This window comes from Mustela erminea, chromosome 7 (genome assembly GCF_009829155.1).
Source record: "Mustela erminea isolate mMusErm1 chromosome 7, mMusErm1.Pri, whole genome shotgun sequence".
NCBI classification, from domain to species: domain Eukaryota; kingdom Metazoa; phylum Chordata; class Mammalia; order Carnivora; family Mustelidae; genus Mustela; species Mustela erminea.
The window spans coordinates 122,162,073-122,178,129 of record NC_045620.1 but is presented as its reverse complement, the minus strand read 5'-3'; the positions used below and the strand labels follow the sequence as shown (position 1 = coordinate 122,178,129).

At 49.8% G+C, this 16,057-nt stretch overlaps 1 protein-coding gene across 10 annotated transcripts in view; it reads right to left on the bottom strand.

Moving 5' to 3' along the window:
- Positions 1-522: 522 nt before the first annotated feature.
- DTNB (dystrobrevin beta) overlaps positions 523-16,057 on the bottom strand; it is a 233,701-nt gene continuing 218,166 nt past the window's right edge. For 5 of the 10 annotated variants that reach the window (XM_032353117.1, XM_032353118.1, XM_032353127.1 and 2 more), the window contains 5 exons: positions 10,056-10,215; positions 9,273-9,362; positions 6,007-6,060; positions 2,679-2,713; positions 523-770 (listed from right to left, as the gene is read on the bottom strand). In XM_032353117.1, the coding sequence (XP_032209008.1) occupies positions 2,709-2,713; positions 6,007-6,060; positions 9,273-9,362; positions 10,056-10,215 (309 nt within the window). In that variant the 3' untranslated portion in view covers positions 523-770; positions 2,679-2,708. The remainder of the gene's footprint in view (positions 771-2,678; positions 2,714-6,006; positions 6,061-9,272; positions 9,363-10,055; positions 10,216-16,057) is intronic. The other 5 variants (XM_032353121.1, XM_032353125.1, XM_032353126.1 and 2 more) reach the window with 3 other exon arrangements.

Below are 16,057 nucleotides of genomic sequence, written 5' to 3'. Positions count from 1 at the left end.
CAGAATGGAAGCCTGCGCAGGGGAGAGGCGGCGCGAGCACGGCGCCCGGGGGTTCAGCGCTCCCTCTGGCGGTCACGGGTCAGCGCGCCCCGCCCGGCCGGCCGCGGGCTGTGCGGCAGAGAACCGACCGGCTGCCGCTGCCGGGGGAGGAAGCGTCCGGGGCTCTCTGTCTGCTCGGGGCTCTCTGCTACCCCTTCCCGCCGCCCGCCGAGGCTGCAGAGCAGCGGCATCACCCGGAGCGGGCGGAAGCCTCACCAGTGCGAGAGAAAGGAAGGAGGCTATTTTTAGCGCTGTGGCCAGGGTGTGAATGTCTGTAAAACTGAGCAAGGCCTGAAGCTGTCTTTGCACGATACAGGGGAGAAAATCTGTTGGTTTTTAAAGGTCAAAGGTAGGAAGGAAACTTGGACCCCCACCCCGGGGAGCACCCCACGTGCCGGCAAGAACGCCACCAGGTCACACACACAGGAGATTCGTGCTGTTTCTTTTCTCTTTTCGACCTCCCGGAAAGTTCCTGCTGCAGAGATGAGCCCGGGGCCCGAGCGGAGTGATGAAGATGCCGGTTCATGCAGGGCTGTGCACGGGGGAGGCCCACGGGCAGCGGGCGGCCCCTCCCACTTCCCACCGGCTCCGGGCTCCCTTCTCCCTGCCAGGCGGTGAGGTCTGGCAGCCTGCAAGCCTGGTCCAGGTGTGCAGCCCGAGGATGGACAGGAATGTGCCTCTGGGGGAGGGCCTCGCCTTCCTCGCGTCAACGCCAGCTTGCCGCATGCCCCCTGTGCAGGACAGACGCGCTGTTACTCATGGGCACCACGGAGGGCCTGAGAGCCAATGCGAACATCTGCTGGGGACAAGACAATGTCCTGCGGTGGGGCTGTTGGGATGCTTACCTTTCAGCTCCGGAGATTTCAAAGAACTGATAACACTCATGCCCCTGATTAGGGAAAGAGGTATTTTCTTTTCTGGGATACCTGGAGTTTTTGCAGTCGTTGCCGAGGTCAAGGGGTCAGGAAATGTTTCCAGGAAACAAGAATTGGGTTCAAAGGACAAGGTTTGAAAGGTGGTGCTTTCTGGGGAAGAAGGATCGTGACTGAGGAAGGCACCGAGCTTGGAGAGGTGCCTGTGAACACTGGGTGGAAGGGAAGACGGCCTTAGCCTCAGGTGGGAGGAGGGCAGAACCTAAGGGTCTGGGAAACTGCCTCCTGGGTTTTGACGCTTTTCATCTGATTCTACTACCAGCGAGTTTCTCGTAACTCCTGACAGGGTCAGAGGGACAGCATCAGGGGATGCCGCTCTGTGTCTACTTCTTGGCCCCAAGCTCCCAGGCTGAGGGCCTGCATTTCCTCATCTGCGTGGAGAGGGTGGGCCAGATGGCTTGGACGTGCCTTTTACTCATCCCCAGTTCCTCTGTGCCCCAGGGAGAGGGGCTCTGGCAGGCTCCTGAGGGGCAAGTCAGCTCCTGACTCTCTCCTTGGCTGGGGCAGCCCAGACCTGCTGTTGGGAAGGGCCTTGCCTGACTGTGCAGTGAGATTAGGTAGAGCCCTGCCCAAGCCCTGGAGGCCCTGGGCTTTCCAGGGCAGCGGGAGAATTTCTGCAGCTTGTGTGCTTCCCCTCCTAGCTCGCACAATCCCTGAGTCAGTGCGGGCTCAGAGACAGCAGGCCCCACCGCGGGAGCAGAACAGAACCCCTCTAGGGCCTGGTGCCCACGGCGGGTTGGGGGGTGCGGGGCAGCGATCAGGAAAAAGCTGGGAGGGACTCCAGGGTGGGACTCCTCGGAAGGGCCCGGGGAAAGTTCCTTTTTCGGAATTGTGGGGATGCAGCCCTGGCTCTTTGGCCTCCAAGATCTGTAATGGGGAAGGTGGCCTGACTCACACAGAAGTATAAGACGGGAGGGAAGGCAAGATCAACAAAAAGACATCTCACGGCCAAACCAAGGACATCCTCGAAAGAACTCTTCCCCTGAACAGATTTGGTTGTCCAATTATTTTCATCCCTTCTTTCTAGTGAGCAGGCCCCAAAGCCACAATATCTCAGAACTGGGGGGAAAGAAGAGTTAAGGTCCTTAGATGGAAAGATGTGAAAGATTACTCCCTAAAGCAACGAGCACTGCCCTCTGGGGAGTCTGTGCTTGCATTAATCGTTTTAGGATGGAGGGTGCAGGTTGGCCAGCACTGCACGGAGGGACTGGGGGGGTCGTTATGGAGGGAGGGGGATCCTGCAGGATGGAAATTCAGTCTGCGGTCAGGTACGTGGCAGCTCACAGCTCTGAGTGTCGGACCCCCAGGGTGCTGGCAGTGGTTTGGACCCGTGGAGAGAAATGACAGTGGCCGTGGGCCATCAGGAGCAAGGTGGCAGAGGTCCCACGGCCTGTTTCAGCCAGCAGGTTTTGGTCTGCCAGCTACATCTAGCCCCAGGCACCACCAAGTCATGCCTGAGGCCCAGGCCAGGCCCAGTGGAGCACAAAATGGGTTAGAGCCTGGGAAGGAGGCCAAGAGGGTCTGATGGCAGGGCTGCAGCAAAGGGGAAAGGTGGCAGCTGGGCTCTTTAAAGGGAAAACTTAACTTGAATCTTCACCCTTTAAGGTGGCTCTGGCTTGGACCGTGTGACCAGGGCAAGGAGGGGGCTGAAGGCATAAGTTGCAAAGGGAGAGGGACCGTGAGGAGAGAAGAGAACATGGTACTCACCTGCGCTTCCTCTCTGGCTCAGCAACTCTGCTAACCTGTACAGCAGGACACAAACAACACAGAGAAGTCACACCTGGGGTCCCCTCACCAGCCCGTGTCTTCTCCCAGGGGACTGCACAGACCCAAGGGCTTTTGGACTCGCCTCTCCCCTCGCTGCCCCGGATGCTGACTTTTCCCAAGCAGGTATGGCAAGTGCAGGGAGAGTCACGCTACCCACAGCCAGCAGCTGCCGCGAATATAAAACAGGCGTGGGGGCCGTCTCTCGGGAGGAGAACAATGGTACTAACATGGACATGAAGCCACTCTAAGTCTGGGGAGCGGTTATATCGGGGGGCATAGCCCATCCCTTGGTTCTGAAAGTGACGAAGGTGGGAAGGAATTAAATTTTGATATGGGCAGTATCTCCTGCCTGCAGGTATATCTGCTTGGGAATACTAAACCACTCCCGCTCACCCTGAAATCCTGAACACTGCCCGCACCCTCAAACGCCTGAGGAGTCACACAGGGCCACTGCTGTCAGACTACCAGATAGGCACCAGCGCTCTCAGAGCATGCAAGCTGGATTTACAGCTCCCAACACCGTGGGTGGCAGGTTCTGGAGAGGCAATTCTGAAGGGCAGAGGAACACAAGATGAGGCTCTGGAGGGGCTGAGATGAATTTTGAGCTCTGCCGTAATATGTTAGTCTGTTTCATCTATGTAGTCTTGGATACAAGTACTCGGCACTCCAGGTGCGCAGTGAGGGGCGGCAAAGTCAGAGGGGCACCCCAGGGGAGCAGAAACTTTCCCCAGGATGCAGCCAGATGGAGATCCAGGGGAGGGCAGAGAGGAGGCTGAGGTAAGGGTAAATGTGGTCAGGAAGTCCAGCTCGGTCATGAATTCTTCGAAAGTGCCCATTTGGTTCTTATGGTTTTTGCACTGAGCAGACTATGTCTGCCTGACAGGGTGCTGAGCAGGTTGTGTTGATGTGAGGTCAGCATGATTTCAACCCCGAAGCAGCAAACCACCGCTCTCTCTATGGCTGGTAGTTACTGTTCTCTGATGCCTTGGACACCAGTTGCCGCCATATTGGTCTACAGTAAGAGCAAATGCCCAGACCACAGCTGATGATCAGAAGGTCCATTCATAAAAACACTTGGGTTTACCCCTACCCACATACCCACTATGGTACAGCTACAAAAACATATCCTGGGACCTGTACAATGCCGAGAGTCAAACATTTGTTTAAAACCCTACCCCATGTCTCACCCCAACTCTTAACACTCCCTCCGGACAGCACCTAAAGCCACAGAAACAGAAACTCAGGGGCTCTCACAGGTCTCACAGGGACAGACAGAAATGCTCATTTATGCACTGGAAGAGAGACGGAGAGACACGGAGAGCAGGAGGGAAAGAATGCTGGCAGGGAACACGGGTGCAGACAGAGGCCCCTGAGACCAGGAGGCGTCAGGTGAGGGAAGCCATGCCCGTCCTCCATGTGCTGCAAAGAATGTAGGGAGGCTGAGAGGAAGCTATGGGAAAAGCTACGGGGAAAGAAGGGTGAAAGGAAGAGAGGCCAACGCAGCAGCGTTACGTCTTCAGCCGAGAACATTCCACATGAACGCCGGGATCTGGCTGGGTCGTGCGTGTATGCACGTGCGTGACCGGAGCACAAGCTGATGGAGTGTAAACTTATCCCCGTGCATCTCCTCCCCTCTTTGCCTCTTGCACAACAACCCTCCTGCCTTCTTCCTGGTCCACTCGCAGCCCCGAAAGTCGGTCCTCTCTACCACGCCCTGTAGCCCTGCTACATATCTCCAGCATGGAGAGGAGCACCTCGACTTCTGACGTTTTGGTGGCCATGCCAAATGGTCATTCTCCTCAGTCCCTCGCAGTTACTGTCCACGGCCTCGCAGGCCTCGCTCTGACTCACTAGACAACCACGGCGCCTGGACTAGGTCTCTCTTCCCCTCCCAGGCTCCTCCTCCAGGCTCAGAGTCCTGATGGGGCTCGGTGCTCTTACCCACGACAGCCCCCGCGGGCAGCGGTGCTACAGACCCTCATCCCCACGTGTTCTCCTTTCCCGTCACAGCTGCTTGGCTTGCAGCTCCCACTCAACTTCTTCCCACCCTTCCTTACGACTTTCCTCACCTGCCTAGTCTACCTGCCGCTCAGAAGAAAGCGTGGGTGTTGGCATCAGCCGCCCGGGCAGAATCCTGGCTCTGCCCCCTACTCCCGTGCAGGTTCCTGTAACACCCAGAGACCTGTCTCGAATCTTTCCTCGTGGGCTATGAATTCAGACCGAAGGAGTGAGCTCAGAGCAGAGCATCCAGCCGGGGCGGGGGGAGTGGGCGCACCTTCCCCAGCCCAGCCTCCTCTGGGCGGCTCCCACGCTCTCCCGGACAAAGCACTCCAGCACATCACCTGGCTTCTTTCCCTGTATTTGTTCATCTGCTGATACCCTGCTTTGTGCCAGGCACCGTTCTGGGCACTGGGGATACATCCTGAACAAGAGAGACCAAAATCTCCACCGTGTGGAGCTTACATTTTGGAGGAGTCCAGAAACAGACATTAATACCGGACAGATACAAAAGCTAGCTCTCAAACGTTCTGTGTTCAGCATATCACAGACACATGAAGATGAAGAGTATGTAGTGTGGCGTCAGAAAGACCCAGTTCAAAGAGCCTATTTTCTCACTTGTAAAATCGGGACATCATTATGTATCTCCGAGGGTTGTTAAGTATTAATTAGATAATACGCGGACATCATTTAGCACAGCTCTTTGTACATAACAAGTTATTAAGCACGTTTTATGCACAATAAAACTAGGAAGGCATTACTCTTCTCTACTGATACCTTTCTTTATTGCTTTTAATTCTTCCGTTGAGGTCACAAAACCATTTAGCTATTCTGCCCACAATAATCTATTCCTTTTCAGAAACCCTTCTCCTGTTTGTAATCACACACTCAGAGTTTGATGATTAACTTTTCCTGCCACTTCATTTTATCTCCTATTTATTTTGCATATCTCTGTCTTGCCTCCCTAACTATATTATAAACTCCTGGAGGCAAAGGGTCATGTCGTGTGCTTTCCTGGTATCTACTTCCTATGTCTGAACCCTCCATCACAGTGTTAGGAAGTTAGGAGGCTTTTGTGGATCGCCTGACGCCAGCCACCACCTCCTTGAAGGTCAGTTGGGAAAAGCAGGCCGAAGGCCCTGTGGGGACCTGGAAGCTTTGGGGAAACGGGCAGCAGGAAGAAAAGCAGAAACAAAAGGGGGGAGCGTCCCTCAGGAGCGATGTAGCTCTGCCACCCACTCCAGCTAGGGGTCCTGCGAGCTGCCTTTACCTCTGTCCTTCCCATTCTGCTGCTTCTCTTTTTCTTCCTCTGCACCTTCCTCTGCTGTGAAAACAAGTACAAGGCGGCCAGTGACCCTTCAGCACAGCACAAGCATAGGAGGAGGGTGAAGGGAATGACTTAGCAGGCTTGGGATGAAGCCCTAGCTCAAGGCTCAGGGTCACAGGCCTCTAAGGGTGCAGACATGCACCTGGCCTGCCCCGTGCGTGGCGCACATGCTGGCGCTCTTTACCCACGAGCTCCGAGCCCCCGGGGCAGTGCAGGCTGAGAGGTCACCCGTCCTGCTGCGGGCTCTGTGGCTGGCTTCCCTGGTGACTGGGGTGGGGGTCTCTGCCTTTTCTCCATGCCTGCTTTCCCAAAGGTGACCACACCTACTAGGGATACACCTAACATGTTGCATCCCGGTTCAAGAAAGCAACTGTCAGAGTACATTAGTCAGGAGTAAGTAGTTTAACACCAGCTTCTGTTAAGAGAAGACAACCAAAAACCAGAAGTTTTAGCTGACAACAAACTTAGAGTGACTGAACAGCAAAGTGGCTGTATGGAAAGAGCTAATGCCCTCTCAGGTTGCTTTCCCAGGGCCCTTGCTCAGGGAGGTCACAGGTCACTGTGCTCCACAGGGAGCTGGTCCCCCGTCAGAGCAAGAAGTATGCTCAGCTCTGGGAACTCATTTTGAATTGGGGCCTTGATGCTCTTGGTCACATCCTAACGTGGGCAAGAAAATGATGAAGTGAAAAGCACGTCACATTAAGAATGCCTGAAGGAATAGCAAACAGTCACCTTTAAGAGGAGATGGCTTGGGGACAGCCATGCTTCCTGTCATCAGATACTGGAAAGCCTAAATTAACAGGAACAGGAGGGCCTAAACTTACTCTGCATAGCTTCAGACGATGGGATGAGGACAAACTGCTTACAGAAAGGCAAAGTTTGGCTCCCTGATAAGGAAGAACTTCACGGTAATGAGAGCGGGTCATGAGTGAGCTCGCTGGAAATATTCCGAGGACTTTTATATTGGGCAGCTAGCTGATTAAATGACTTCTAGGATCTTTTCCAACCCTAAGATTCTATTACTTATGAAAATAGTTTTAAAAAGATAAGAAGGAGAAGCTGTGGTTATAAATAGTATGTGCACATGGTACGGAAAATATTTAAAGACAATCTGAGTATTTCACCTCATCCTAACACAACCCCCAACAGTGAGAGTAAACATGTGTGGGCGCTGGGCGGGTCCCTTCCAGTCACCCAGAAACTGGCAGCCTCACACGTGAGGGGCATCTAGCTCTGCAGTTTGTGCGGGTACAGTGTCACGTGCAGACTGAGTCCACACCTACCTGTGGACTTCAGGGCTTGAGAGAGCAGAGCGTCAGTGAAAGGGGCCCTCGTTGGGCTGCGAACCTGACCTCCGGTCCTGTGTGGGCAGAAGGGCACTGTGGCAGCGAGAGCACAGCTGTGTGTCCTCTGCACCTGAGTTCTAGGACTGGCCTTTGCCCCTTCAAGATGCACAACTTCAGGCAATTGGTTTTCTGATAATCACTCACTGTCTTTCCAAGAGGACTTGACAACGTGATCTCTAAGGTACTTTCTGAAGACATCACAGAACTGTGTTAAAACCATCCTTTCCTGCCACGAGAGACTGCCTATAACCTTTTACATTTTTGTGAATATATTTGGTCTCTGGGTGCTGTGTGTTTGATGGTGTCCAGTTATCTCTTCTCCAAATCTAGTAAGTGTTCGGGAGGCACAGTGTGATTAACTTCCACAGCCTGAAATTCCTTCTAAAAGTTGGATTTCTGGCACCTGTGGGAAACTATATTATGGAAGGGACTTTCTAATCACCTTTGAAGTCATTTCGAAGGCAGTCACCTCTTCTACTTGTGTGTTTGTGGGGAGGGCGGTGCTTCTGACAAGGACTGAGAAATGGAAGGGGCGCCTGGGTGGCTTAGTCATTGAGTATCTACCTTCCGCTCAGGTCATGATCCCAGACTCCTGGGATGGAGCCCTGTACCAGACTTCCTGCTTGGCAGGAAGTCTGCTTCTCCTTCTCCCCCTGCTTGTGTTCCTTCTCTTGCTGTCCCTCTCTGCCAAATAAATAAATTTTAAAAAAAGCAAAAACAAAAAGGATTGAGAAATGGTACCAGAACAGAGGCAGCATCCCCTTCACACTCCCTGCAAGGGAGAACCAGCATCTTATCTTAACTGCCTTGGAAAAACCAACCCAGGCCATGCACTTACTCTCTTCTAAGTGGAAATCAGCAGGTGTGAGGGGGAACCACGGGCCAGCCATAGGTATATGCTTTCTCCTTCAAAGGTCTGAGGACATACCCGAGGCTTCCCCGCCCTCAGAGCGGGGACTGATGATTTCAGTGGCTGTGTTTGAACAGCCCATGGAAAACCTGCTTTACATTTTTATTTAATAGCCTTGTTAAGCGACTCCAAGGTATTTAAAGGCACTATATTAGCTGAAAAGAAACAACAGAGGGCCATGGGTATACTCAGGGAGGGAACCTGTCTGTCTAATAGGGAACATGGGAATCTGACCACTGTAAACAAATTAGTAAACATCTGGCAGTTACAAAGCTAAGGGAGTCATGGGGATTCTTGACAATATGACGATAGGAGAACTGCCTTTTATGATTTCTCTCTTTCCTGGGTTTTACATAAAGGGAAAAATACGGTGAGGGTCTCCGGACAGTCACTGGAAGAGCTAAGCGCGGGAGGGGCGAGGAAGGAGCCGCACGGACCACCGAACAGAGGGCGAAGAGCGACAGACGCAAGTGACAGCTTCAGTGAGACCAGAGCCTAGTCACCGACAAAGGAGAGAAGAGGGTTTCAAGATCAAGTCAAATGGGAGAGAGCAGAAAGGCAGCTGGAGAACGTCCAGAAGCTTTTGTGTCCGATTCGGTCTGGTCATCCAGGGAAGCTTCCGAGTGAGGCTGCGAGCAGCGCTGGGGAAAGAGCGGCTGTGGCCGGCGCGCGGGGTGGGGGTCGCGGTGCGGGAGGTGGCGTGGCGGGGGCTGGGCCGCGGCCGTGCTACAGGGCGGAGCCTGCAGAGAAACAGACCGTGAGCGTGTGCGTGACCGCGAGCGGGGCTGGCGCGGTCCGCGGGAGGCGTCGGGGCGCCCCTGGAAGGCGGAAAGACCGAGCGGTGAGCGCAAGCGGAGCGGCTGCCGGCGAACGTTCGAGCACGCGGGTGCAAGTGAGGAGGGCGCGGGGACGCGAGGGGGCGCGGGAGGCCGGGCGGGAGCTCTGGGCTTCACCTGAGTGGAGCTCCTTCACCAGGGACGACATGGTGTTGGTGATGGAGTCCGCGGCCACCAGCAGGTCATTGCGGAGGTTTCTCCTCGTACCTGAGGGCAGTCAGAGCAGACGGCGGGGCCGCGTGAGGCCCCCGAGGCCTCGTCCTCCTCCCTCTTCTCTCCCTGAACAGCGGGACCCTGTGGGCTGCGCGCTTCCCGGCCGCAGTCCGGAGACTTGGCTTCCAGAACCGACAGCGCTGGGAGGGTGGGCTGGGGGGGCCCGAGGCAGGACTGAACTCTGCGGGGCTCCAAGAGCCAGTTCCGTCTCTGCCCAGAGGACACTCGCTCAGCCGCCGCGGCCTCCCCGCCTCCGTGACACGGCGGCCGCCGGACTGGTCACACGGGTGGCTGCACGGTCCTGTGGGCAGTCCCACTATCTCCTTTTACTCGCTCTCCAGATTTCCAGGCAAAGCACGACTTCGGAAACTGTTCCATCCGATTCCTCCAGAGCAGGCGGCAAAACCCAAAGGACAAGTCACGTCCCCAAAACCCGGGGGGCGGGGAAAGGGCACAGAAGCCGCGGAGGCCTGGTCTTCACAAACACAGAGCCTGCAGCACCCGCCGCCGGGACAGCAGCCCGTCTGATGATGAGGGACCAGCACCTGACTCTACACGGTCTGTGAAAGTCTGATCACTGCAAGCTACCCACGCAAAGGAAAAGAGCCTGGAACAATCTCGGTGGGGATCTTGTTGGTGCTGCCAGACCCCTCTAGCTCTCCACTGTATCCTGCCCCCAAAGCTCACCTTGGGCAAAGGCCTCCTGCAGGTCTCCCCCGACTCCGCTCAGTGGGTCCTGCGGGCAGTGCGTGGGAGTGGAGCCGGCGGACGTGGAGCGCACGGGCATGGGCATCGGGCGGCCGCCTCCGTGCGTGGGCGACGTGTGCGGTGACCCTGTGGCCTGAGCCTGGGAGAATCAGAGAGATGCAACATGTTATCTCAGGCAGCTTCCCTCTGTGAGGAAGGGGAAAGGCCTTTTTCTCAATCAGTCTAAGCCCAGTGACACAGCGGCGGTTCAGTGGGGGCAGTGCCCTGCAGGATCACCTTTGAAAGGACGGAGTCAGGCTGCCTCCAGGACTGCGGAGAGGAAGAAAAGGAAAAAAAGAAAGGAAGGTGGGGAGGGAGAAGGAGACAGAATACCATCAGACTGGACTAAAAGTGGGAGGGAAAGTAGAGGCTAGCACGGGGGTGGGAGGGGTGACTTGCAGGTACACTGAGCACAGTAGCAGGTCCAGGATCTGAGCAGGGTTGGGCCATGCAGTTGAGAAATGATACACAAACATCTTCCTTTTCTTTTTTTTTTGCAAACACACTTATGTACATTATCTCATTTGACCCTCACAACAACTTGTGAATAGAAAGGGTGTACATTTTGGTACCCATTTTATAGAAGAAAAACACAATGAAAAGAGTAAGAGCTTTGTGTCAAGCAACACAGCTCATGGAGATGTGGGAATAACTCCATCTCCTCCACAGGTAATGACGTGCACTCTGCACCCCTGTAGCCCCCAGACTGCTGCAACCATGTGCCCAAGAATGTGTCAGGAGCTTGGCCACAGGCTGCATCCCAGGGGCCGGGTCACTGCACTTATCAAACGCACAGTGAAGCCTTTCAGAGCATTCCATGAGGACTAAGGGAAAAGGGACACATGTTTAGTGGAAACTGAACTTTCCTTGTGAAGGCTCTTACAGTTTTGGAGAAAGCTTGGAGTCTTGGGATAACACTGGAAGATTCTAGTTAAAGGGAGCACCCTGAGATTTGGGCCCTGCTGCCGTTCAGAGCAAGGGAAACTGGGTGTGGTGTACAGTGGGTTTTCTGTGGAAATGAAACTGGGAAAACATAAGCCAAAGTGTGCAAATGAGTTAAACAAAGAGCTTTATCTTTTGGGGTTCTAGCTCAGAAACTCCCCACACAACAGTATCTGCCCCAAGTGTGCTGACAGCTTATCTGCACAAAGCCTTACCTCAATGCTTCAGCCAGTGTGGGCGCTGCACTCACCAGAAATGATTTGTTCTCCATGACTCTTAACTTTGATTTGCAGGAGTACATGTATGTATATTTTGAGAAATTTAAAATATATAGGAAGATTAAAAAGTCTAATAAAACACCCCCATTGATAATTGCTCATATTTTGTCAAGGTCAACCTAAAAATATTGCAGATAAGTGTGAAGACCCCTTTGACCACCAGTTCTGTCCAATCCCAGTCTCTCCTCTCACCCCTTCAGAGGCAATGATTATCAAATATTTTGGGGTGAGTTTTTTTTTTAAACCTGTGTGTACATATATAACTACAAATAATATATGATATTCATGCTTTTAAATTTTCATGAATGGTATCATACCGTGCATATCATTTTGTAATTTGTTTTCATCACTTAATATACTTTCTGAGATCTTCCCATGATACAAATGACAGGAACTTTGACCCTTACCTCACATTATATACCAAAACTAACTCAAAAGGGACATACCAAATATAGGAACTAACCCATAAAAACTCTTAGAAGAAAAGATTAGGTGACAGCTTTTTAGATATAACACATAAAGTACAAACTATGAAAGAAAATAATTAACTGGATTTCATCAAAATTGAAAATTTTTTCAAAAGACACCTTAGGAAGGTAAAAACCTCAAAGAATGGGAGCACATTTTTGCAAATCATCTATCAGATGAGGGGCTTGTATCTAGAATATGGGAAAAACTCTTAACACTCAATAATAAAAGGATAAGTAACCTAATAAAAATGGACAAAGGGCCTGAAAAGATGTTTCTCCAAAGAAGACATACAAATGTCCAATAAGCACATGAAAAAAAATGCTTGACAACATGAACCATCAGAGAGATGCAAATCAAAACCACAATGAAACTCCACTTCATACCCACTTGGATGGCTACAATAAAAAGACAGATAATAACAAGTGTAGACAAGGATGTGGAACATCCTTGCATGCTTGCATGCTGCTGGTAGGAACAGAAAATGGTGCATTCCTGTTGCTTTAGAAAGCAGTCCGGCAGTTCCTCAGCAAAATTAAACATGGAGTGCTATTCAACCCAGCAATTCCACTTCTATGTGTACATACGAAAACATAGGTCTACACAAAAATTTATACACAAGTGTTCATAGCAGCATTACCTGTAACAATTGGAAAGTGGAAACAATCCAAGGGCCCATCAATGGATGAATGATTTAAATAAAAATGCTCGAAACAGTTGACCCTTGAACAACATGGATTTGAACTGCACAGTCCACTTAAATGTGGATTTTATAAAGAAATACAGCCCAGCCCTGTATATGTATTTTCTTTATGATTTTCTTCAAATTATTTTCTTCTCTGGCTCACTTTATTGTAAGAATACATACAATACATATGACACAAAATATGTATTAGTGGACTATTTTATGGGTAAGGCTTCTGGCCAAGAGTAGGCTATTAGTAATTAAGTTTAGGGGGAGTCAAGAGTTAGAGACAGATTTCTGACTGTGCAGGAGGTCAGTACCCCTCACATCCCCACCACTGTCCAAGGGTCAGCCAAATAGGATTTGGTACATAAAGGAATGAAGTACAGATGCACTCTACAAAATGGACAAAACCTGAAGAGATTGTACTAAATGAAATAAGCCAGTTACAAAAGACCGAATATTGTTTGATTACATTTATATGAAATGTCTACAATAGGAAAATCCATAGAGACAGAAAGTAGAGTAGTGGTTGCCTGGGGATAGGGGTCTGGGAGAAATGAGGAATGAGTGCTAATGGGTATGGGATTCTTTCAGAGGGCGATGAAATGTTCTAAAGTTGACTGTGGTGATTGTTGCACAATTCTGTGAATATAGTAAAAACAACTGTATTTTAGGCTTCAAAATGGTGAATTGTATATAGTATGTGAACTATATCTCAGTAAAACTGTTATTAAAAAGATACCACTAAGAAAAATAAAAAGATAAGTCACAGACTGGAAAAACATATTTATAAATTATATCTGATAAAATTGGGGGTCTTTGTAATGATTTTTTTTAAATTTGATACCAAAAAGCAAAGGAAACGAAACAAAAAATAAACAAGTGGGACCACATCAGAAGGGAAAAGCTTCTGTATAGCGAGGAAACCATCAACGAAATGAAAAGCAACCTGCCAAATGGGACAAAATAGCACCTATAATAAGCAGTTAACATCCAAAATATATAATGAATTCATACAACCCAACAGCAAAAACCGACAACAAAAAAACCCAATCTAATTTAAAAGATGGATGGAGAAGGGGCTCTTGGGTGGCTCAGTAGGTTAAGCATCTGCCTTTAGCTCAGATCATGATCCTAGGGTCCTGGGATCGAGCCCCACATTGGGTTCCCTGTTCAGTGAGGAGCCTGCTTCTCTCTCTCCCACTCACCCTCCTTGTGCTCAACCTCTGTCAAATAAAGAAATAAAATCTTAAAAAATAATGGACAGAGGAACCAGGCATTTCCCCAAAGTTATACAAATGGCCAACATGTGTATGAAAAGGTGCTCAAAAGTCATGAATTATCAGGGAAACATAAATCAAAACCACAATGAGATATCACTTTACACCTGTGAGGATGTTATCAAAATGATAAGAGATACACACTGGTGAAGATATGCAGAAAAGGGAACCCTGTGTACTACTGGTGGGAAGGTAACCTGGGGCAGTCACTACAGAAAACAGTATAGAAGTTCTTCAAAAGATTAAAAGAAAATGAAAACAGGATCTAGAAGAAATATCTGCATTCCCACCTTCACTGCAGCACTATTCACAGTAGCTAAGATGTGGAAACAGTCTAAGGGTCCATCCCAGATAAATGGCCAAACAAGAGGTGGCATATAGGTACAATGGAATATTATCCAACCATGAGAAAGAATGTCCTGTTGTTTGCGACAATATGGATGGACCTTGAGGGCACTGCACTAAGTAAAATAAGCCAGACAGAGAAAGACAAATATTGCATGGTCTCACTTATGGAAGCTAAAAAGAGTCAGACTCATAGAAACAGAGAGTAGAAAAGTAGTTGGGGCCAAGGGTTGGGGGAAATAGGAAAAGGTTGGGAAAAGGGTACAGACTTTCAGCTGTAAGAGAAATAAGGTAGGAGGATGTAATGTAAAGCATGTCAACTATAGTTGGTAACACTGTCTAGCTGAAATCGGCTAGGAGGGTAAAACTTCAATGTTCTCACATACATAAAAAGATAAATATGTGAGGGGATGGATATATTAATTACGTAGATAGAATCCTTTCACCACGTGTGTGTGTATCAAGTCACCCCAATATTCCTTTAAATATCTTACAAGTTCATAGGTCAAGAAAGCAGAAATGGAAAAAAAAAAGAGAGAAAAAACAAACAAAAAACAAACTTGTATCCAGAACATATAAGGAACTCTTAGAGCTGAACAAGAAAAAGATAACCCAACTGTGAAACAGGCAAAGATTTGATTAGATGGTTCACTGAAGATGACGTAAAAATGGGCCAATAATCACATGACAAAGGCTCAAAAGAGGAGCCAATAGGGAAATGAAAATTGAAATGATGGTGAGATATCACTTATCTACTGAAATAGCGACAACCAAAAAGACTAACAGATGTGGGAAAACCGAAACTCTTATACATTGCTGACGGGACTGTAAAATGCCACAGCTACTCTGGAGAACAGTTTGGCAGCTTCTTAAAATGGTAACGTAAACCTGCCATATAACCCAGCAACCTCACTCCTGGGAATGGGCCCAAGAAAAATGAAAACATATGCCCACCCAAACCTGTACACAATGCTCATGAGCTACAGTCTAATTAATAGGCCCAAAGTGGAAAAAACCAAAAGTTGACTGACTGGTGAGCCGATGAAACGGAATGTGGTTGAACCATAAAATGGAGGACTGTGACGTCTCTTTGTGCTATTCTTTTTTTTTTTTAGATTTATTTATTTATTCGACAGGCAGAGAGAGAGAGAGAGAGAGAGAGAGAGGAGGAAGTAGGCTCCCAGCTGAGCAGAGAGCCCAACTCAAGGCTTGATCCCAGGACCCTGGGATCATGACCTGAGCCAAAGGCAGAGGCTTTAACCCCCTGAGCCACCCAGGCGCCCCTCCCTCTTTGTGCTATTCTTGCTATTGTTTAACTTTTATAACAATTTCCCACTGATAATTAAATATGTTCTATCTTGTGAAATACTTTCTGTCAGTGCTTATGGAACATTTATTATTCATTATTTTTTCAGGGTATATATCTTTCTTTCCAACATCTCAGGAATCCGGTTTTGTTTAGAGAACATTATCACATATTAATCATTGTATTTTGGGGAACCAAAATACACCTCCACCTTTTACTCTGTAACTGCCACCATGCCTTGCTTTTCTGATCATTTTGGGTGAAGAAGGAGCAAATAATAAAGTATAACATGCACTCTGGTTTGCAAAGTGTTTTTGAAGCCAGATCTGGCAGTTCCAGCCCCAATCCAAACAAGATAATGAAGCTGGGAGAGAGAATCTGCAGAAAAGCAAGAACATCCATGCAGTGGCCTGGCTATGTAGGAAAGTCCTATGAGCCAGCAGTTCGGGTGATGGACACTGGCAAAGCCAGGGTCTTTCTTGGGCCTCCAAGAGCTAAGAGGCACAGAATCAATCAAGTTCATTGCCTGGGTTGCTTGGACAGCGTCAAGGAAGGATCCCATGGACCCCAGCAGCTGATGGTTTTCCAGCTGCAAAGGCAACAAGCCTAAAGTTGTCTCTCAGTCACGGAGGAGT